Source organism: Alosa sapidissima, chromosome 9, assembly GCF_018492685.1.
Source record: "Alosa sapidissima isolate fAloSap1 chromosome 9, fAloSap1.pri, whole genome shotgun sequence".
Classification (NCBI taxonomy): Eukaryota; Metazoa; Chordata; class Actinopteri; order Clupeiformes; family Clupeidae; genus Alosa; species Alosa sapidissima.
Window position 1 is genome coordinate 4,682,302 of NC_055965.1, and position 24,246 is coordinate 4,706,547.

The 24,246-nt window shown below is 44.4% G+C and overlaps 2 protein-coding genes across 2 annotated transcripts in view; one reads left to right on the forward strand and one right to left on the reverse strand.

Annotated features, from left to right (window-relative positions):
* LOC121719299 (endonuclease V-like) overlaps positions 1-16,388 on the reverse strand; it is a 45,921-nt gene extending 29,533 nt beyond the window's left edge. Inside the window, exons 1-7 of the mRNA XM_042104776.1 lie at positions 16,247-16,388; positions 14,227-14,398; positions 11,899-12,033; positions 11,230-11,269; positions 10,866-10,978; positions 4,190-4,258; positions 3,720-3,848 (exon numbers count right to left, since the gene is read on the reverse strand). Coding sequence (XP_041960710.1) covers positions 3,720-3,848; positions 4,190-4,258; positions 10,866-10,978; positions 11,230-11,269; positions 11,899-12,033; positions 14,227-14,398; positions 16,247-16,290 — 702 coding nt within the window. The 5' untranslated portion in view covers positions 16,291-16,388. The remainder of the gene's footprint in view (positions 1-3,719; positions 3,849-4,189; positions 4,259-10,865; positions 10,979-11,229; positions 11,270-11,898; positions 12,034-14,226; positions 14,399-16,246) is intronic.
* Positions 16,389-19,842: 3,454 nt separating this feature from the next.
* On the forward strand, positions 19,843-21,682 carry LOC121719856 (proline-rich extensin-like protein EPR1). The gene is made up of 3 exons (XM_042105647.1): positions 19,843-21,261; positions 21,390-21,465; positions 21,558-21,682. Exon 1 carries the CDS (start codon positions 19,843-19,845, stop codon positions 21,148-21,150), a length of 1,308 nt encoding a protein of 435 aa, XP_041961581.1. The 3' UTR covers positions 21,151-21,261; positions 21,390-21,465; positions 21,558-21,682.
* The last annotated feature ends 2,564 nt before the right edge of the window (positions 21,683-24,246 follow it).

A 24,246-nucleotide genomic window follows, 5' to 3' on the forward strand; every position in this document is an offset into this window, starting at 1 on the left:
GCTTTGTTTCTCTCTCTCTCTGTCTCTGTCTCTCTCTCTCACACACACACACACACACACACACACACACACACATACCTTTCTCCTCTCCTATTTTTGTCTTAGATTCCTTTCCCTCTCTCACTGTCTATCATTCTGCTTTCCACGCTTGGTTTCTTTTCTGCGACTGTTACCCTACCCTCCATCCCTCCCTCTCTCCCTCCCTACACTCCCTCCCTCCCTCTCTCCCTCCCTACCCTCCATCCCTCCCTCTCTCCCCCTCCTCACTCTTTCATGGGAGGGCATAAATATGCAGAGGAGCATGTGGAGCAGGTCTCTGGCTGCAGTCCTACACGAGCCCCGGAGCAGCTATAGGTGTGACAGTGACACACTAGCACACAGGGCATTTCCTACACTCCAGCACCCCACATCATCATCACACACACACACTGCAAACACACACACACACACACACACACACACACACACACACACACACACCACACACGCACACACACACAAATACACACACACACACACGCACACACATGCACACACACGCACAAAAACACACGCACACGCACACACACGCACACAAACACACATACACGTCCTCTCAAGCAGTTTTCCCCTGACCGGCCGCACACACACACACACACGCACACATCATGAGACTGTAAACAGTTGATGTGGCTCGGAGGCCAGTCGCCCGCCAGCTGCTGCGGCCGTAAGTGGGAAACTTTCCTCTCTCCCTCCTCGCCATCCCAACACACACACACATTTGCTGTCCCAACACACACACACACACACACACACACACACACACACACACACACCCTCACCGTCCCAACACAGAACAGCAATTAAGAGGAAAGAGAGAGGGAGGGAACAAAACCATATTGCAGATTTCTGCCACGCGCCCTCACAAGCTGTCACGGCTGGCTGCTTGAGTGTGTGTGTGTGTGTGTGTGTGTATGTGTGTGTGTGCATGGTACATATTGAGCAGGTAAAGGCAAGTCAGAATGCATCTGTATATGAAAATGTGTGGGATGTGTTGTAGCTTCTGGAGAATGCCTAGGTCCTAGGAACACATGTGACATATGAATTCATGTGCGTGTGTGTGTGTGTGTGTGTTGTACATATGTACATATAGAACAGAGACAGGTTGGAATACATCTGTATATGAAAACTATGTGGGATGAGTCATGTGCTTCAGGATAATGCTGGGACACATGCATGTGTGTGTGTGTGTGTGTGTGTGTGTGTGTGCATGTGCGTGTGTGTGTGTGTGTGTGTGTGTGTGTGTGTGTGTGCAGAGGTGGAAAAGTAAGAGGTCAGAAAGTAAAAGTCCGGCCACATACTGTATCTGTGCCAATCATTCACTTAAACCAGCTGATTCTAATTAGCACAGTAGAGCAGCTAATTAGTGAGATCACACTTTTTTTTACTTTCTGAAGCTTTTCTACATATGTGTGTGTGCTTATGTGAGCGTGGGGTGAGATGCACATGTATGTAGTGCATTTGAACATGCACTAGTGCAGGGTCGCTCTTTAATCTTTAATGTGTGTGGCAGAAGGATTCAAACCACAACATACAGCCTGCTCTTCACTATCAGCGCCAGGGGCTGTGTGTGTCTCTGTGTGTGTGTGTGTGTGTGTGTGTGTGTGTGTGTGTGTGTGTGTGTGTGTGTGTGTGTGTGTATGTGCCTTTTACTACTCCAGCAGGCAGTTGGTTGGGCAACTCCCCCAGATTAAATCCCCTTACCCACCTCCTGCCCACAAACCAGATTTAAACTGCGACTGATAAAATGAATCACGCCCACGTTGGTGGACAGCCACACTGGCAAAAGCACACGGTGCTGTGGCTGACACCCTGGATCAGAACAAATAGAGATGTCTATGTCAGTCTCTCTCTCTCTGTGTGTGTGTGTGTGTGTGTATGCACCCATGTGAACATATACAGATGTGTAATTTTTATATATTTGTGTGTGACTGCATGTTTTGGAAATGTCTGTATGTTTTAGGATATATGATTTTGTGTGTGTGTGTGTGTGTGTGTGTTTATGTTGAGCTTCTGTATCCATTTATGGTGAGCATGAGGGGCGTGTGCATTTTTGTGTGTGTGCAGAAGTGTGTGTGCTGAGATGTCGGTGATATTCTGGGTATGCTGAGGAAATACAGTGGCTAAGGGTGTGTGTGTGTGTGTGTGTGTGTGTGTGTGTGTGTATGTGTGTGTATCAGGTGTGCTTGCGTGTGTGTTAGTGTGTGCTTGCACATGTGTGTGTGTTTGTGCACTTGCGTGTGTGTGTGTGTGTGTGTGTGTAAGAGGAGGAGTGACTGCAGCAGAGAGACAGGTGCAGCAGTGCCGTGTGAAGCCAGAGATCCGGAGAAGAGAGAGAGAGAGAGAGAGAGAGAGAGAGAGAGAGAGAGAGAGAGACTCACGACGTCTCTAACATTCTTCATCCCCGATGGAGCAGCGCCCCCTCGTGGTGGGCCAGTAATATAGCCTCCACATGGACTGACTGCTCCTCAGGCACCGTAGCAGATGAGGAGAGCGCAGCTCAGCTGGATCAAGCTAGGGTCCAGTCTCCTAAAGCATTAGCACAGGGGTCTCAAACTCAAATGAGCTGGGGGCCACTTCTGCCGATGTCATCTGATTGGAGGGCCACGTCAGTGTTAAAAAATAATAGAAAAAAAAAGAACGGCTATTTCCTAAAATGCAAATACTGTATTTTCAAACACAAGACTACAAACAGAGTGTGCAAGTGCAAGTCTTTTTATCTATTTTTAGACACCTGTGCTAGCAACCTTAGCTTATAAATAAAATAATGATAAAATAAATATTAATACAAATTATAAAAACAAACATAAAAACATGTAGGCCTATGTGTGCGTTTCACACCAAATACAAATATTTTACTCTCCTAACTTTTTTAAACCTGGCAAACTAGGCATCAGGGTTAAGAAAGCAACACCATTGGATGTTTATATAAAAATTTTAAAAGGCCATGGCTTTAAAGTGGTCAGAGATAAAGTCGTACTGTAAATGTAAAAATCTTTGAGTATAAACAAAAGTTTATGAAGGGGTAAATTTACCCATCTAATTTGCCACTGGATGGCAAGCACCTCAAATGATGCACCTTTCAGTAAATACTGGATATTGAGCATATTTGAGCAGGTTTACTTTCTTTTTGTCATATTACCCACATCATAAATTAACAGGAAAACAGTAGGCCTAAGATGTATACCAACAATAGTAAACTATTACTAGCCTATAACCACAAGGCCTACAATAAAGTATCCTGGTCAAATCAGTTCCTATCGCAGGTGACTTTATAGTTCTTCAGAGCCCTATTTCTACTACCCCTGCTGTCTGTAGGCTACCATGTCCATTACGAACACTATCATCACGATTACTACTGCAACCTCCAAGCTATGTTGGGCAGAGGGTCGAAATAAATAATATAATATAATAATATAATTATATAATATAATATTTTATTGTAAATAAAATAAGCATGGTATGCTTAGTGGACACCGTCGTATACACGCAAAGACGCACCTCCATTCACCGGGCCGGGAGTTTGAGACCCCTGCATTAGCAGATCCATAATGTGCCAATGGCGGGGGTAGCTTGTGATGTGGTAGGCTGGTATGGTGTGGTTTGGAGGGGGGGGGGGGGTAGCTTGTGATGTGGTAGGCTGGTATGGTGTGGTTTGGCGGGGGGCGGGGGTAGCTTGCCTGTCTGATGGGCTCTGGCACGCGGTAGCGGCAGCAGGCATGAGTGAGGCGTACAGCCGCGTCCAGACTGATGCGGTGGCCCACCGACACATACACGGGTTTGGTGCTGGAGTCGGAGCTGCGCAGGGCCTGGAGAGAGAGAATGACAGAGAGAGAGAGAGAAAGAGAGAGAGAGATAGTGAGACAGAATGAGAGAGAGACAGAGAGAGTAAGAAAGAGAGTGAGACAGAGAAAGAGAGAGAGAAAGGTGCAAATGAGAGGCACAGTAGAGAAGCCTTCAATAAACAAGACTTTTTTTTCCTTTTTTTTTCTTTTCAACACTCTTTCACCAACACTATTGAAAGTGAAGGTCATACTCTTCAAAACAAAAATACGCATCTATAAAGCTTTCACAAAAAAACGAATGACGTTGTACACAGGAAAACATGTTAGTGGCATTTTACAATGCCCCAGTTGTGTGCTCTCCGTACCTTTCCCAGCTCTCTCCCTGATTGGGAGGTCAGGGGGAATGTGTCTCCTCCTTTCTGCAGTGCATTGATCTGTCGGATAAGTAAAGAAAAAGAAGAGTCATTTCTCCCACCCCTCTCTCTTTCTAACTTTCTTTCTTTCTTTCTTACTTTCTTTCGTTTTTTTATATTCTGGCAGCAAGCAGTCTTGCATAATGAAACCTTTTCCTCCTTTTCTCTCACAAGGTCAGTAACTGCTGGCAACGCCGCTGACATCGGAATGCGACTCCTCTGTTTGATCAAAAAGCACGAATTCTTCAGAGGTGAGAAATATTCCGAATCTGTACGTGACACAACAACTCTTGGCAACCACACACTAGTCCCTCTGCAACACACACACACACACACACACACACACACACACACACACACACACACACACACAATGTGACATTTGTGAGAGCACATAAACACAAACACACAAACACACACACACTCACACACAAATCTAGAAAGCGCAAGGTTAAAGAGCACACCGGGCTTGCGGTTGTGAAGTGATTGAGTGGCCGTGCAAGGCCAGACACATTAGCATGTTAATCTGTTCACGCGGGCACTATTTGGACAGCCCCTGGCAGCCTAACGGCGCTCCGCAGGCACTTAGGGTGATAATGGGCCCGGGCACGGCTGATGGATGGCCCGAGTCAGACGCGGTGACACCAGGCAGAGGTGGGACAGGTGGGCGCTCGGCATGACAGAGCGACCTGTTGAGAGGCGGAGAGCAGCGCGGGGGGGGCGGGGGGTGAAAAACGCTCGGCCAGACCGCAGCAGCTCGATTTGGGACTCAGGCCGGCAACGCCGTCCGTTTGTTTCTCCTCAGCAAGGATTTTGGCGGCTCAAGCTGAGGTGTTTGAGCTGAGACGGAGAGAGAGAAAGAGAGAGAGAGAGAGAGAGAGAGAGAGAGAGAGAGAGAGAGAGAGAGAGGGAGAGAGAGAGAGGGAGAGAGAGAGAGGGAGACAAGACACACAATGCTAGAACCTGAGAGAAGAAGACAAGAGCAGGGGACTGGGGAGGTGACAGGCCATCGCTCCTCTAGCAGCTTATCCATCATTTACCAGGCACTTTGAGGGGGCTTACCAGATGCTGCTTTTGTGAGCTAAGTTCACCTCTATAAATCAATGCTTGCCCATGACAGTTATATCTTACCTGCGCGCGCGTGTGTGCGTGTGTGTGTGCGTGTGTGCACGTGGAAGTGTTGTGTGTGTGTGTGTGCACCAGACACAGTGTAACACATCTTTCACCTCCTCATCTGATGACCTTGAGTAGACATTAAGTATTTAAATCACTGGGTTTACACTGTCCTCATAAACTGCACATTAGATATGATGAAAACCAATGAATAGCAAACCAAAGAGGTGTTTATTATCTTTCCCTCAATAGTCTAAAATCCCACAAATGTCCTTTTCTAACACCACAGGAGTTTGGCAGCAGTGTGTTTTGTCCACAAGAATGCAGCTCAGAGAAAAGAACAGGTTATTGTGATCGCTGCCATTAAACTAGCTGAAGGACAGCACACATCAGTTCTTTTAAACTTTTTAAATTGCGGGCCAGGCGCCTTTCTTCAGCATGATATGACAATGCCAATCTAGATTAGATTAAGGTATTGAGTGCTTTTCCCCTGTTTTTTTTTATTATACTAGCATTTCATACTGTGTTGTCATAACAATGTTTGTATTGATGACTATTGGAATGAATGGGTTAGATAATGGCATTGTTTTCATTTTGGTGTGAACCAGAGGTAAGGGCTCAAATTAATGCTCTCTGCACAGCAGTTAACACCAACTCTGGAAAATGTCGCATTGTTCACAGCAGTTAACACCAGCTCTGGAAAATGTTGCATTGTTCCCAAGAGTTTCCTGACTGACTACAATGCAGCGCTCTGAGTATTGGCAGGAGGATCGATGGTGATGCATTCATTCCCCCACACCTCCTCATTCCTGCGGCTCTGCACGGAAACACGGACTCAACGGCCCCCTGAGCACGGAGCTTGGTCAGTGAGGTCAGGGGTGATTTAATGGACCTTAATCCCCTTCGTTTGTCAGTGTGGGGATGATGACATTATTAGACGGGTCTTGGTGGGTGTGCTGTGCTACGCTGGGTGGTGCGCCTTGGGCCTCCGAACGTCTCTTGACCGTCGCTGCACATTTGAGCGGGAGCTCAATGATGGCACGAGAGGCGATAAATGGCGACAGGGTTTCCCGAGCGACTGCCTGGAGTGGAATAACAGCGAGCTAGAGAGCGACCGGCTTCTTTCAATTTCCTCCGCGGCTCAGGGGAGCACTAAGCAAGTGACAGGGATGCGGTGCCGCGCGCCGAGATGGAGGCCGTCACCGTGACGACGCTGTCACCGGCAGTCAGCTCCTCTGGGTGGCAGGGTGGGAGTGGAAGGGCTGTTAAAGATTTTTATTACAGTCATATACCTTTCGGAGCATGTTCTTGAAGAAAACCTCCTGAGAGGCGAATGCCTTATGTCAAGTCAAGGATGAGGAATGGATGGAGGCTTGACGGTTAGCTTTGAGTAAGTCAAGCACAGGGATTTACAGAGGGCAAATTGTGACATATGTCTGCAGTATTGCTTCAAAAGTGAAACATGCACATCAACTCCACATCCAGCCACATGCACAATATGGAGCTCTGGAGAGTTGCCAAGCAACCAGAAACACTCCCCCAGGTACCATGTAACGCTAACATAATGTGTCAGGTACCATGTAACGCTAACACAATGTATCAGGTACCATATAACGCTAACATAATGTATCAGGTACCATATAACGCTAACATAATGTATCAGGTACCATATAACGCTAACATAATGTATCAGGTACCATATAACGCTAACATAATGTATCAGGTACCATATAACGCTAACATAATGTACCAGGTACCATGTAACGCTAACATAATGTATCAATTGATCCATGCATCTGCATGCTCAGGTCTGCTGCTCTAGAACACAGCATACTGAGTGTGACGGCAGGGGGGACTCCACCAGGCACTCATCACTGCCCACATGTGGACACTGGCTGCCTCATCTCCCTGCCTCTGTGGTATTGCACCAGTGCACCGTGGTTCACAAGAGAAGAGCTCACGTGGTGGTTTGGCACCGTGGTGAGGCTGGGACCTCTGGCAAGGGCTAAATGAGAGCAGAGCAGTCGTGGGAGATGAACCATAACCCTCCCTGCAATGACATGAGACGGCACCGACACCAGGCACCTACCAGGCTTTAGAGCCACAAAAAAGTCATAATACGGTTCCACCCGGGGCCAGCGGAGAGATACGGCACAGGCTTAGCCGATAAACACCGCATGTGTGCCATGGGGGATATGAGTGTGGTGCTTAGCGCTGGTTAATTGAATGCGCTAATTGAGCATCGCTGTTTGGGTGGAATTGCCTGCAAGCTAGACTCTGTTGGCTTTTTCTCTCGCAAAGGCCTAAGCTCATTTGGGTTTATGAATAGTGCCGCATGGCTGTGTTTGCGTCAACCATTTTATTTTCATTCTGAGGAGCTTTCAAGAGTAATTTGTTGCAAATTATTTACTGTTATCGACCTCTAGATTTTGAACATTGGTCCTTTCCATGAAACAGACAAAATATCTAATACATCTGATAGCTCATTTGGGCTTATTAATGGTGCCACATGGTCATGTTAGTCAACCATTTTATTATGCAGTCTGAGGAGCCTTCAAGAGTAATTTGTTGCATATGAATTTACATGTACTGTCAACAACCTTACATGCCCTTTTATCTCACAACAAAACATTGGTCCTTTTGATGAAACAGCCAAAATCTCTAATACATCTGATAGCTGAAACATCTGATAACTACACAATGGGTAAAAAGGGCAAAGTTCTGGAGAAAATACTTTTTAAAAGCCTGGCGGACAGTTAGGCTAGAAATGGTTCAGAGGACAGAGGCTTGCCCACAGCCTTGCTTCTGCAGCAGACCAAGCACACGTTTGAGAGCAGCAGAAATTCAGCAGTGGCTGGTGGAGTTCAACAGTCACACTGAGGGAGGAGAGACCACTTTATTACTCAGGCGTGCCTTTTGCACTTCTGTTCACTTCCTCTTCTTCGTCTCCAGATGCACAAAAGAAAAGGACTCGGAGAGCTTTTTTCCTTCTTTCACTTGGAGCCCATTTTCTTGGCTGGGTTATTGCACTCCCACTCGCTGCTTTAATATTTACCTTGGTGTCTGGTGCTGAGCTCATACAGTAATTGCAGGCGGTTGGGCGGTTTTCAGAGACACAGCTCATAAACCTGCCTCGGTGTGGATGGACTGCAATGAATTTCAGTTCTTCTACAGGTCCATACAGCGAAGGTGGCTATGCTTGTCTTATAGCCTAATGATTCTTTTTTTTTTCACATTTCAGCTGTTTTTGAGATAGCAGCCTCACTGTTTTTTAATCAAAGTCTCCTCACCTCCACAGGGACTTCTGAATGAATGTCTTTCAATGACCAAATCTACAGCACTGATCTTGCCTCACCAAAGACTTCTAAGATCTTGACATAAGACCCTTTCAACAATAAAAACAAAAACAATGCTTGAACGTTCTATTTGGGCCCCAATCTACTTCCTCTGCATTAAGATAACATATGGAATGTTAAAACGGAAGCCTTGTATGGAATGTTTTTTGTGCCAAAATTAAATAAATGAATGAAATATGAAATCAATAAATGAAATATGAAATAAATAATTAAAAGTTGAAATAAATAAATAAAATATTAAATAAATAAATAAAAAGTTAAATAAATAAATAAAATGTGAAATAAATAAAAGATTAAATGTAAAAAACATATATACATTGACATTTACATTTACATTCCATATGCACGGTCATGCAATGTGCCATGAAATAAATAAATACATCAGTCACCCATCAAGGCGGGACCTAACCACTGATTGCTGCCTGAAATAACACGAAGTGATCCAGCTCAGACTGTACTGGCTTGCTACCTGTGAACCACACTGGACTAAGGAGATAGCTCAGACTTCATAACTCACGAAACATACAACAACAAGGATTTCATGATAAATTCATACTTTTGGGAAGATGTCAGGTGTGAAAGCGTTCTTTCATTTGATGGGTCTGTTTGCTGTGTCTCAGGGGGTTGATAAGACATGCTATGTGCGCATCTAGAGCTAGCGCTAACTGTTAGCACAAGCGTTAGCTAGTTATCGACATCTACAGAAAGCGAACTTCTATCTAAGGCAAACGACTTTGCTATTGCTTCTATTTATAGTAGGGTGCCCAGACGTCCAAGTTAACTTCACTTGAGCTGAATTCACCTCATTTGTTATATGATATATAAACAATAAAGCTTGAGATGCCCATGCCGTGAACTCTTATTATGTGAGTGTCAGTGCCAGCTTGCTACATTGCCCAAGCAGTGTCCACAACTTTCCAGAGACTTTAGTTCTCAATATGAGGGTATAACTCAGCAGCCGACAAGGATTTTTGACAGCACTAGATGCTATGCTTTTACGTCCTGATAACTCACAGCCAAGAGTTAGCAACAGAGAACACACAATCTTTCTGAATGAAAATGCCTAGGTTATGGCTGTTAGCAGTAGCACTAGCTTTTAGCTTCTATCAATAACTTTATTCTGATCAGCCAGTCATGCTCACAAAGTTTTTTTTTTTTTTTTTCAGGCAGCAACCAATCAGCGGCTAGATCCCGCCTTGATGGGTGACTGACGTAGAACTATTTATTTATTTCATGGCACATTGCAAGACCGTGCATATGGAATGTAAATGTCAATGTCAATGTATATATGGTTTTTACATTTAATCTTTTATTTATTTAAGTATTTATTTAATATTTTATTTATTTATTTCATATTTCATTTATTTATTTCAACTTTTAATTATTTATTTCATATTTCATTTATTGATTTCATATTTAATTTATTTATTTAATTTTGGTACAAAAAACATTCCATACCCTTGTGGGGCCAACTATGATGCTGATAATGGAACTCTCTTGAAAGGGTCCATACGAACAACTCACTTAGGCAGCATTTACCACATAAAAAAGTGAGAGGTTTCTCTGCTTCACAGAGAGAACACACAACCTTGTATGTAGAAAATGCAGCGTAGAAGGAGATTGTCATGAAAGGAAACCCACTGGTCTGTGACATACCGATCCGCAACAGCAATATTACATTTCTTTGAGCTTTGGCATTGACCTTTACAGGAATAACTGTTAGAGCTCGAACCAAAAGGCTTTTGTGTTGCAAGTGTCACGAATCATCGAGAGCTGAACAAATCCAGAAAGAGGCGGCTACAGCACACAGATAGAATAGCGAGCTGTTCAAGGACAGGCTGCTTTGTACATTTTTACAGATTTAAATGAACAGCATTTGCAAAGCCCCCACAGACACACACAGTAACAAACACAGAGAAAGATGGACAAAAGGCTTATCACAGACACCAATGAAGAACTATCAGGAAGCACACGGCAAAGACAACCAAGACGGTCAAGAACATCACAGAAAAGAGGGACTTGTTGAATAGGCATCCAATGGGCATTCAGTGGGAACTGCCCAGTTAGAGTCTGCTCAGCCTGCCCTTGACCATGCACATCAAACGAATGCAGCATTTAAACAATGTGTGTGTGTGTGTGTGTGTGTGTCTGTGTCTCACCTGAGAGAGGTGCTGCTCATCCCGGACCACCCCCTGGACCTGCAGCAGGTTCTTGGCCACTCCGATGCAGGGCAAACCTGACAGCACCCCCAGGTGACAGGCCAAGCCAAACTCTGCAGGAAACACACACACACACACACACACACACAGACAAGGCCTATTTAGAAGCCTGTCTCATCCGGTCCCAGGCAAAGGCCAAGGACACAGCCAAGACTACAACAAGACTACAAACTGGTGAACAAGTCACAAACTAATTTAACTAAAAGTCATGAATAAGTGGACAAGTCTTGAAAAAGTGGACAAGTCTTGAAAATGTGGAAAAGTTGTTGCAATAACTGGGAGATCAAATTCCATCCAGTCTCACCTCGGTAATGGAAGAGTCCGTTCCCATCAACAAACACCACCTGTAGGAGAGTCAGAGGAACATCTGGTGATGCGGCTGCAGGCTCTACCGTCATGGGGTTTATGATTTTCAAATTAGTTTTCAGCTCATTTTTCCCTGATGAAAGAAGTATTAATTAGGTATAATCTGCACACTGTATGATACCACAGTGTATCTTAAAACACACTACTAATTATTATTAACAATAGCAAACCCCCAATTAAAACAGGAATAATACCACTCTATCTTTCACACGGTCACGGCATCGTCCCACTGAACGAGGAGCCCTCATTGGGCGGATGGTGAACGAGGTCAGCAGCCGCAGTGAATCACCACAGCTTCCTGACAGGGCAAGTATGGCGACCGACACCACACTCAAGATGACTGGGCAAGACGGCAAACGCAGGTTGGGGTGAAGGTGGTGGACGTGCGGGATGGACTGATGGTGGAGGGATGTATGGGGGGTGTATGTGTGTGTAGGGGGGAGTGTGTGTGTATGTGTGTGTAGGGGGGAGTGCGTATGTATAGGGTTGCGGGGGAGGGGTGGGATAGGGTGGTACGTGTTTGTGTGTGTTTTCGTGCATGTTAGTGTGTGCGTGCGTGAGTGTGTAGGGGGGAGTGCGTGTATGGGTTTCCGAGCGGAGCCCTGACCTGTGGCATCAGACTGGGCTGGGCCTCCTGCAGCCTCCGCAGGGCGTGGAGCAGCGAGGGCGTCTCCCGGAAGGCCAGGAAGCCGGCCACGTATGGGGCGTCCAGCGCCACCATCTGACTGTCCTGGTAGAGCAGCTGGGGAAACAGCAGAGCAGAGGCATCACACACACACACACAAACACGCACACACACACACACACTATACGCACACGCACACGCACACACTACACACACACACACACACACACACACACACTCACACAAACACACACACACACACACAAACACACACACACACACACACAAACACACACACTCACACACACACACAAACACACGCTCACACACACACACACACACACACAAACACACACACACTCACACACACACACACACCTGGGGCTCCTCTGCCAGATGGAGCCCAGAGGTCTGCGTGAGGTGGAGTGGATGTGGTGGATGGCGGGTAACCGCATCCACTGGAGTACCACATTATTGACTTATCCTGGTCTCAGGAAGTACTCATGAACACCTGTGTCTTTTGTGTCTACACATCAGGGAGTGCTGTTGGAACAGGCAGTGAACTATATTGAACACCCAGAGAAGTGTTGATGAAGAGACTGGTGGGAGGGGTAAAAAGAGGAGAGATTACAAGTAAATTGATGCGACAGGCTTATTGAAGAGAATCTAATTAGTGTTGTAGATCACATTCCATCAGCAAAGGGAGGTAGTGACAAAATGAGTTTAAGCCAATATAATAAATAAAGGAGCGGGGTGGTGTGTGTGTGTGTGTGGGGGGGGGGGGGGGGTTACAGGTGTGCCAATGTCTGATAGAACTGAAATGGAGGTTGATCAAGAGAGCGGAGAGATTAAGACTGCAGCTACACAGCAAACCCTCAAAGAAAGCTCATTTATAAACCAATTGTGCTCTAGAATAAATGTACAAACGCAAACCCAATTGAATAGCCACTAGCCACTACATCAGTGGTCCCCAAACTACGGCCCGCCACCTCATTTTGGGTGGCCCCCTAAAACATGTCCGCGGTATATAGCATCTGGCCCGCATGGGAGTACGACATCGTCAAACTATAACTTCCGTAATTTCCCCCATTCATTCTCTATGGCGAGTCTTAACAGTACAGATGTAATACTCTTTTTGTCCACTGGTGTTTGTTTTGGCGCAGTTTTGCGTTTGCCATCGAAAATGGAATGAAACGTAGGCCTACCTGCAAACAATGCAAGAGGCTGACTGCATTAGTGCTCAAAGTATTCTAGAAGGGTATCAATTCATTTTTATTCTATTTATTCTATTCTATTTTTTATTCACTCGTTCAAATGTTCATACAAATTCGCAAGTTCTCATCAGGTGAGTGAAAGTGGTCATTTCAGATGTTTTTGCCTGCATTTCATAAAACTCATAGTTTGAGAACTTCAAATTATTTGTAGGATATTGCTTGTTCACAACTTGAGCTGTGTATGCAAATACACAGAGTTCAGAGTTCACACATTTTGGATAAAATACACTTTTGGGACTCCCTGCTAATACTTTTGGGAATGTTAAAGTCTTTTTATTAGTATTATTTCATTTGAGCTACATTTTACACTAATATGGCATGATGGCAATATAAACACAGCTAATAATGGTATTAAATTGCAGTAGCCTATGATTAAATGTAATGGAATATTCAACTAAGGTAGACTGCTGTTGTTCACAGCACTAAGCTATTTATGTTTACTAATATACTCCGAATCTCTGGCCCTCTCTTAGAGCCAGGCATAGTGAGCTGGCCCTCGGAAGAAAAAGTGTGGGGACCACTGCACTACATACTGCTGCTGAGGGGTTCTACCCTCCCAGCTTTACACACAACACTGTAATAAACGGAACATTACTGTTATAATGTAATAATATCATAACAATATCATAACATAACCCCAAATCAGAACAAGTTGGGACGCTGTGTAAAATGCAAATAAAAACAGAATATGATAATACACAAGTCTCATAAAAATTCCTCCTTTTATTTTCTTTATCATTACACAAATTTTCCAGCATTTTGTTACCCCCTTCCCAACTTTTTTTGAAACATTTTGCTGGTATCAAATTCAAACTTAACATATATTTTCCATGACATTTGTCATTTACAACATTTGATATGTTGTCTGTGTCCTTTATGTAACTAACTATGAGTTTTAAGAGATTTGCAGATTATTACAGTCTGTTATTATTCACATTTTACACAACGTCCCAACTTTTTCTGATTTGGGGTTGTATAAAAAATCCTCCTGTTCATCCTTGGGTGAGTTTACATTTGCATGTTCTGTAGACTGCACCTTCATGTCTGGGTAGCTGAGCACGACCAGTTGTGCACAGGCATTGATGTCGTCCCCTTTGATGAAGGACAGGTCCACTCCTCCGACTCGCTCCAGTCCAGTGAAGCAGGGGCTCGTCTGCCAGTCCTCAGTGTCCCCGACCTGGAGACGCTGCTTCAGCTCCGCCTGCTCCCTGTGCTCAATGGGACACAGCACTGAGTCAGTGCCTACATGCACTCAATGGGACACAGCATTGAGTCAGTGCCTACATGCGCTCAATGGGACACAGCATTGAGTCAGTGCCTACATGCACTCAATGGGACACAGCACTGAGTCAGTGCCTACATGCGCTCAATGGGACACAGCACTGAGTCAGTGCCTACATGCGCTCGATGGGACACAGCACTGAGTCAGTGCCTACATGCGCTCAATAAGACACAGCATTGAGTCAGTGTCTACATGCACAGTGCACTGGAGACCATTTGGGCATTATGGTGTTTTTATCAAGCTAACTAGTTAATAGTCAACAGACGGACCAGCCATTCAGAATTATGAACAGGCAGATAACATGTCTCATATTGGGCTCCTCACCCAAGGCCGCTAGTACCATCACAGTGCATGCCAACGCTCTTTGATTCTTTCTGAGTTCATGGCATAGAATCGATATTCGGTATATATTCAAACTGGTTAATTCAGGAAGGTCACCTTACATAGACTGTCTATCAGGTTTTGCAAGGAAGAAGACTTTGGGCCCAAGTTTGAGAATAGAATCTCACTGTGAAAATGGAAGTGCATGTACAGTGTTGCACGTTATACACTATTTATACTTATACTTTTATTAGAGTATACAAGTCAGCCTATGGACATTAATATTCCGACTATGGACCTTATTCAGAATAAAACAATATTGTGATTATGGTTTACATGAGTTCCATTCACATTCCCGTTTACATGTCACTCAGCATAGGATGATAAATAACTAGTTTATCAGAGTTCTAAACATTCTTTCCGTAATTGTTCCATAGTAACCTTATCACTACCTGAGCTTGGCAGACATGTTTCTCATCTAGTCATAGGCTATGCTACGACCTAACAAAATTGCTGCAGTCAATTTTAGTAGTGGGTCACACAGGGTCTATGCCATCCTAACTTAGGATTCTTAACTAGGGAAATTTTTTGTGAATCATTCTAAACATTCTAAGTGAATCTGTAATATATGCTTCTGTGCACTGAACCAACAGAGACAATTATGCTATATTGATCAGCCAAGAGAATTAAAAGATTCAGAGTGTTACCCAGGTTTCTTTTGTCAGCTGCAGCACACCATGCTTTAAAATCCTAGGGTACCATTTCAGGTTCTCTCTGTGCAAGTATCAGGTTTTTTATTTGGTGACACCCTGTGCCAAAAATCTGCCAAATCTCGTGATGAGAGAGACTGAAGTTATATCCCTATCAGGGTTGCACTCATCGGGGACTCAAAAAGTCATCAGTCAAAGGTAGGCCTAATCTGGCTGGCATCCAGTTCTCTATTCATGTGCAATTTCTTTCCTAGCAGCTGCATTAGAGAGAGACTACTGCAAATATCAGTCTCACATATTTTTGTTGAAAATAAAATTACAGTAGCTACCCAATTACCACTAACTGCTGAAGCACTGCTTAGCCTTAAGTCCTTACTAGCTTCTATGGTGCCAACATGAGACTCCCCAAGATGTACATCACCTTCTGCGCTTGTAGAATCTACCTCCCCATAAGCAAACTATTATGTGCACGTGATATGCTACACACACACACGGGTAATGTGAAAACTAATGTTATTCTCATGACCGAAAATAGCTTTGCTTCTTAGCCTTTATTCCTTCTGCGTAATATGACGGATTGACAAAGTTATGACAGAAAGAAAGTCAGCGGTACAAAAGTTCTTGCTGATACAGGAAGGAAGGCGAAGGCGAATGCCACACACATAGGCTATAGTCGAGCATGACTCACGAGCCTTTTTGTGGATTTTTCAACAAAATATTTTGAAGAAATTAAACTTTCCAACCTTTCCCATTCCTTCACCAGCTCCTCCTCGGGCTTAACTGACATTGTAGACTAGGAATTTAATATTCAACAGATAAACACATGACAAGACCGAATAGACTCATGTCCAGCTACACACTTCCGTATTATGACAGTCAACGTAATGACGTTTATTAAGGGGAGGTTGCCTACTCACGTCATTAGCCCAGTAGAGCGAAAAGAGCAGTTCAAATTCTGCGCCATTTCTCAACATGTAGCCTATTTCCTTGCACGTTCTTATTGGTCAGAAATATTAGGAATTTAAAGTCACCGACTGTCAGTATTAATATGAAGTAGCCTAGGCTAAACGAATGCGCCAGTGGCTAATGAGATATCAAATAGCCTGGTACCATGGACAGCCGTCCATGGTTTGAAAGACCCTCCATCGACGCTCCAATGATTGTGGCAATTAATTATGATCAGATCTCTCACTACAGATAGCATTGATCACTGATGTACTTTATTATTACTGGAGATGGGGAATCTCGTGTTTAGCTTTGATGAGTCTACGGAGGTATAGCCTATACCCGCCAAAGTCAACCATTTGTATACGTCTATTGTTTAGTAAATATCGCCACCTACTGGAAAATAGAATTAACAACGTGTTTACAGAAAGAAAAAAATAACCTGTGCAAGTTTAGGTAGGCCTGTAGGCTACCACATCATAATTGATCACTATACTTATTGTAATTAATCACTCTGTAACCCATATGCATCACAGTCAGAATAACTTTTACTTAGCAATGGTCTGATATAGTGGAAATGTTATGACATTATCAGAATTGTAAAATATCCTAAGAAAATTATTTTCTTGACATATTATTCAGAGGGTTTATATCTGTATTTACCTATTAAGTATTTTTTAGCATGATACATCTGGTTTTGAGTTTCTTTGGAAAAACTGCATAAAGTTCATATAACAAAGATTTTGTATGGCATTGCAATTCTAGACCTACAGACCTTTCCCAATAATATGTGCACAACTATTTTGTCTCTTATGCTAAGAGAGAATTGAGTGTCTTTGGTTTTCCACTGGAAGATAATCATTTCTAATGCATTCTAATCTTTATTTTCGACTGAGTGAGACAGTAATTGTGCGTTATAAAAAATGCTGCTTTGTGTCACACTCAAACTCTAATCATAACAATAGCAGCACAGAGGATTGGAGCTTGTAAATAAGGTGTGTCCCATAGCCATTCCAGGCTGTAAATAAGATGTGTTCCATTCCAGGCTGTAAATAAGATGTGTTCCATTCCAGGCTGTACGTAAGGTGTCCCATAGCCATTCCAGGCAAAGCCAGTGAAATCTCCACACTGGAGCGGAGTTGCCTCCTGATTATGTAAGGCTAAGAGAAATATCTTCAGCCATTGTAAAGGTACACACTGTTTTCCCCTAAGGGGGTGTGAGGTTGGTTGGGGTTGCCCCTAATTAGACTTATTTCAGTGTTGCACCCAGTGGGTTTGACTCCAGAGCAGATGGCCATGGCTGCCATCTCCCAGTGCACCTTGAAGAGGATGTCGCCAGAAACATCGGCACCGGCAACACAAATAAACGAATATGGAAACAAGAGCGCTCAGGCGCCTACAGACAGACCCTCACCTCCAGATTCCAGAATCTGCATTCAGAGCCAGATCCTGAGAGAACTAAGATAAGCTACTGTATGACCCTCACTCTCTGCCTTGCATATCTGAAGTACACTGGATCAGTACTTTTTAAGTCATGTTAGTGGACAGACAGGTGGAGGGACCCGATTACAATACCCTCTCTTACTATATAACTTAACATTGCCTAGTAAGTAGCCTAAATGACAATGGGCCCTAAACATTGCTCTCTACTGTACCATAATATTTTCAGTCAGGAATAAATAGTAAAACAGTCAACTCTTAAGATTTAGGCCTACTCCAACTCCCAACCCAAGAATACAATATGCATTGAATGACCATATACCTTAATAGTGTGCTATATTCACTTGAACTTAAATACTTTATAGCCTAGTTAGGCTAATCCATTACAGGTACTGAATAGCTTTTCCATGTCAAAAATATGACTTGTTATGCATAGGCTACTGTCGAATACACATTCAGGATCTGTAGTCCTTTTGAGCTGATAATAATTAAAGATTAATGTGTCATTTTAGGCCTGGCAGGTCAATGCCCATCTCAGGATGCAGGACATTGAGCAGGAGGTCAGGAGAGAGCTGATCGTCAGACATCTGTCCAGTGTGTCTCGTGAGGGCAATGAGCTGCAGGATTGTGAACAACATGTCCCCTCAGCTCCGTCTGATCTGTGAGTCACATTCAGTGATCAACTATTGACTTAGAAATACGGCACCTTGAGTGTATTTAGCTATAAGTTTCAAGTTAAGTTTGCTGTCATATACTCAAAATCAATAAGTAGGGCAATTCCACGGAAAATTGACTTTTTGCCAGTGAAATGCCGTGGCATTTGTATGATGTGAATGATAACATTCATTTTTTGTGCATTTTTTCTAATGTACATTCTTCAGCCAAAATTAGCAAATGCTCAAATTTCATGTAATCATTCCCATCATACCATACCATCACATTTCATTGGCATTATGGATGTTACAAAAAAAACATAATTTTCCATGGAATTGCCCAGTATCATTTGTGGATATGAAATTCAATAGTCTCAGTCAGTGTGAGTCAACTCCACTTTACTTAGTAAGTTCAAATGGAATTCCAAAACAGTATTGAACTAGATGTACCACAGAGCGGTACAAAATATGACCGCCGCCCAGTCCAGCACATTTTTTCCACAAAAAGAAATCACGCTGAAAGGCCTATATGATTCTGTCTCACTAAATTGCATTATCCACACTCAATTCTCACTTGACACGCACACTACTCCCGTCCAGCGGCTGCTAGGATGACCCACTCCATCCATCACAAGCTTGTGAAGGCCATGTATACTGCTGATGCCATGAAGAAGTTCTTGTGCACCGGCAATGAGACTCTAATGGCCACCGTCATTGACTTTGTGTCAGTGAAAGTTACCAGGCTTTTTCAGATGTCTTTTCAAAGGCCTTCACAACCACCCTCCATCTTGAGACTGTTCCTGATCGCTAGTGACTACAAGAGTTCACCAACTACTGCTCAGAAGCTGGTGATTCACATTGAGGCAGTGACTTCAGTTTTGACACTTGTGTTGCTGCAGATGTACTCTCAGGAAGACACAAGATTTACATTCGAAGCTCATAATTGGCCACTGATTGAGCATGTGGTAAACAGACTGTCTCACTCTGGTGTGAAAGTCACAAAGAAGAAAGCTAAAGTCAATTGTTATTTCAACATGAATGAGGTGGTTTGTATGGTGAACTCCATCTGTAAAGATGTATTGACAATGTATGGCAGCATGAAATCTCTCATGGAGGCATTATCCAGTAAGAACAGGATGGTGTCCAGAGACATTGGCCGTCTGGTGTCTGTCCAACTTGAGATGGTATGCCGCAATAGGAAAATGGAGACACTGCCATTTGAGCTGCCACCTTGCCCTGACCTGGAAAAGGTTATATGTTGTGTAGTGGCAAGATTTGTCCATGCCCTTGTCCCGGTAACGATGGCGGATAAGGACGACCTAATCATATGCCTTCTACTGGTGGACCAGATTCGTTTTCTCACCAAAGTGACTCTTTTCCAGTCCCAGGAAGCCAATTATCTTTCCTGTCACCTCAAAGAACCACCTCCTGGATTCACTCTACCTGATGCATCACCTGTTGTGAAGCCACCTCCTGGATTCACTCTACCTGATGCACCACCTGTTGTGAAGCCACCACCAGGTTTTACTGTACCTCCTGCCACCTCAGCTGCAGTGAGACCACCACCAGGGTTTCATCTACCTGCCACTTCACCTGCAGTGAAGCCACCACCAGGTTTTACGGTACCTCCTGCCACCTCAGCTGCCGTGAGACCACCACCTGGATTTGATCTTCCTGCCACTTCACCTGCAGTGAAGCCACCTCCTGGGTTTGATCTGCCTGCCTCCTCAGCTGTAGTGAAGCCACCACCAGGTTTTACTGTACCTCCTGCCACCTCAGCTGCAGTGAAGCCACCACCAGGTTTTACTGTACCTCCTGCCACCTCAGCTGCAGTGAAGCCACCTCCTGGGTTCCTACTTCCAGATGCACCCGCTGTAGTGAAGCCACCTCCTGGTTTTACTCTACCTGATGCATGCTCTGCAGTCAAACCCCCACCAGGGTTCCCTTTGCCTGTAACATCACCTGCAGTACGACCACCTCCTGGGTTTGCTCTGCTCAACCCTTCACCTGCAGTGAAACCACTTCCTGGTTTTACTGTAACGGATGCATTGCCTGTGGTAAAGCCACCTCCTTGGTTTGTGCTTGATAACTTACCTGCAGTGAAGCCTCCCCCTGGCTTTGCTCTGCCAGTTGCATCAACTGTTGCACGGCCACCTCCAGGGCTTGCTCTTTCCAACGACTCAGCCGCAGTGAAGCCTCCTCTTGGGTTTGCCTTACCCATTGCCTTAACTGCAGTCCGACCGCCCCCTGGGTTTGCCTTACCCAATGCCTCAGCTGCAGCCCGAGCAGTGAAGCCTCCTCTTGGGTTTGCCTTACCCAATGCCTCAGCTGCAGTCCGAGCAGTGAAGACTCCTACTGGGTTTGCCTTACCCAATGCCTCAGCTGCAGTCCAAGCAGTGAAGACTCCTACTGGGTTTGCCTTACCCAATGCCTCAGCTGCAGTCCGAGCAGTGAAGCCTCCTCCTGGGTTTGCCTTACCCAATGCCTCAGCTGCAGTCCGAGCAGTGAAGCCTCCTCCTGGGTTTGCCTTACCCAATGCCTCAGCTGCAGTCCGAGCAGTGAAGCCTCCTTCTGAGCTCCTGGTTGCAGACGTCTCACCTGCAGCATAGCCCCCGTCTGCGTTTCTCCTTTCTGAGTGCATGAGACCTGAATTGTGTCCAGAAGTTCCAGATTGGGAGATGGAGGATGAGGCTCAAAACATTGAGAAGAATCATCATGTGGTAGGTTCTATACCATTATAAAAGGTCTTTTGAAAATAATTATATGTGTTGCTTCATTTCCTTGTAGTTTTGGTTGTGGTTATGACATTAACCAATCATCATTAACTTGATTTAAATTTTGTTCTCAGTGTGCACAAGACAAAGCAATGACAGTAACATCCAATGACTCAAAAGATGTCCAGAATCATGCAGCACTGCCATCTGGTAAGTTGCAGACATCCATATAGAACATCATTTTATTTCTTATCTTGCACATGCATGTGCATTTTAATATCTGCAACTACTTCTTTTGTCAGAGAGAGTCAAGTCCACCAAGAAGAAGGGACTGAAGGCCTTTCTGCAGAAGATAAGGAAGGTGTTGAGATTTCGGGCATCCTCCAGTGACTCAGAGGGAGGCGCGCTGAGGCTCTCTAGAAGTCACTAAAAAAACAAACAAACAAAAAACTTTAAAAACATGAATTCATTTTGACATTACCCTTATTTTTACGGAACCATTAATACATAAACTAATGTGTGTATGTATTAGTGGCCTGATGGCCGAAAACGTTTGTCAATTAACCCCTGTGCTAAAATGGATTAAAAGCAAGAAAAGATTTTTGGAGTGCGACCATTTGTTATTTTTTATGAGTTCCCTGGATTACGCACCCACAAAGAAACAAGAGAAGAATCGGGAGAGCGCGGTGTTGGCCAAGAAAAGGACTATCATGAAAGACTTAATAAATGTGAATTGATACTTGATACAGACCTTCTTGAGCACTAATACATACAGATATTAGTATTGTATTAATAATATGTGTTCCCTGTATAGCCATTCCAGGCTGTACATAAGGTGTGTTCCATTCCAGGCTGTAAATAAGATGTGTCCCATAGCCATTCCAGGCTGTACATAAGATGTGTCCCATAGCCATTCCAGGCTGTACATAAGATGTGTCCCATAGCCATTCCAGGCAAAGCCAGTGAAATCTCCACACTGGAGCGGAGTTGCCTTCTGATTATGTAAGAGATTATGTAAAAGAAATAACTTCAGCCATTGTAAAGGTACACACTGTTTTCCCCTAAGGGGGTGTGAGGTTGGTTGGGGGTTGCCCCTAATTAGACTTATAAATTATCTATGGGGATTAATAAAGTATCTATCTATCTATCTATCTATCTATCTACTTATTTCAGTGTTGCCTCCAACTGTGTGCTGCCTTCAGTGTTGGGTTTTACTGAAGAGCAAATTACCATGGCTGCCATCTCCCAGTGCACCTTGAAGGGGATGTCACGTCGCAAACAGTTACAAACAGTCAGGTTCTTGGCTTGGTTCTACGCCGGCTACTGCTGTGTAGGTCAAAGTCTGCCGCTCGCGGGCATCCCCCTATTTTGTAAAATTGATTTTTATTCCTCTGGGTGTTGCAATTGATATCAATGATTAATATGATTGCCCTCAGTAAAGAAGCACAAGAAACAGGACGAAAACAGTTACAAACAGTCAGGCTCTTGGCTTAATGAGATGTCGCGGGCGATCGGCAACGCGATGACCAGAGAGCGACGTCGCGTAAAACAACGTGAGACCGCGTAAACGGACGTAATGGCGGTCGGTGCATCAGGCCTGATTCGAACCGGCGACGTAATTCTTAAAGTGCTATGTAGCACAGCGCTGCCTCTTCTATGTGTGCCACGGAGACGCTGACTAACGCAGTGCTCATTATAGACATGATTAGAGTCGCGTAAAACAACGTGAGACGGCGTAAACGGCCGTAAGGGCAGCCGGTGGCATCAGGGCATAAGGGCATCAGGCCGGATTCGTAATTCTTAAAGTGCTATATAGCACAGCACGGCCTCTTCTATGTGTGCCACGGAGACGCTGACTAATGCAGTGCTCATTATAGACATGATTAGAGTGTCGTGACGCCGGCTACTGCGTGTGTGGGTCAAAGTCCGACGATCGCGGCATTCCCCTATTTTGTAAAATTGATTTTTATTCCTCTGGGTGTTGCAATTGATATCAATGATTAATATTATTGCCCTCAGTAAAGAAGCACAAGAAACAGGACGCAAACAGTTACAAACAGTCAGGATCTTGGCTTAATGAGATGTCGCGGGCTATTGGCAACGGAATGACCAGAGGGCGACATCGCGTAAAACAACGTGAGACCACGGAAACGGCCGTAAGGGCGGCCGGTGCATCAGTCCGGATTCGAACTGGCGACGTAATTCTTAAAGTGCTATATAGCACAGTGCTGCCTCTTCTATGTGTGCCACGGAGACGCTGACTAATGCAGTGCTCATGATATACATGATTAGAGTCTCGTGACGCCGGCTACTGCGTGTGTAGGTCAAAGACAGACGATCGCGGCATTCCCCTATTTTGTAAAATTGATTTTTATTCCTCTGGGTGTTGCAATTGATATCAATGATTAATATGATTGCCCTCAGTAAAGAAGCACAAGAAACAGGACGCAAACAGTTACAAACAGTCAGGATCTTGGCTTAATGAGATGTCGCGGGCGATCGGCAACGGAATGACCAGAGGGCGACATCGCGTAAAACAACGTGAGACCGCGGAAACGGCCGGTGCATCAGTCCGGATTCGAACCGGCGACGTAATTCTTATAGTGCTACAGTATGTAGCACAGCGCTGCCTCTTCTATGTGTGCCACGGAGATGCTGACTAACGCAGTGCTCATTATATACATGATTAGAGTCTCGTGACGCCGGCTACTGCGTGTGTAGGTCAAAGTCCGACGATCGCGGCATTCCCCTATTTTGTAAAATTGATTTTTATTCCTCTGGGTGTTACAATTGATATCAATGATTAATAGGATTGCCCTTAGTAAAAAAACACAACAAACAGGACGCAAAGTTGTCACCAGAAACATATTCACCTGCAACACAAATAAACGAATATGGAAACAAGAGCGCTCAGGCGCCTACAGACAGACCCTCATCTCCAGATTCCAGAATCTGCATTCAGAGCCAGATCCTGAGAGAACTAAGATAGAC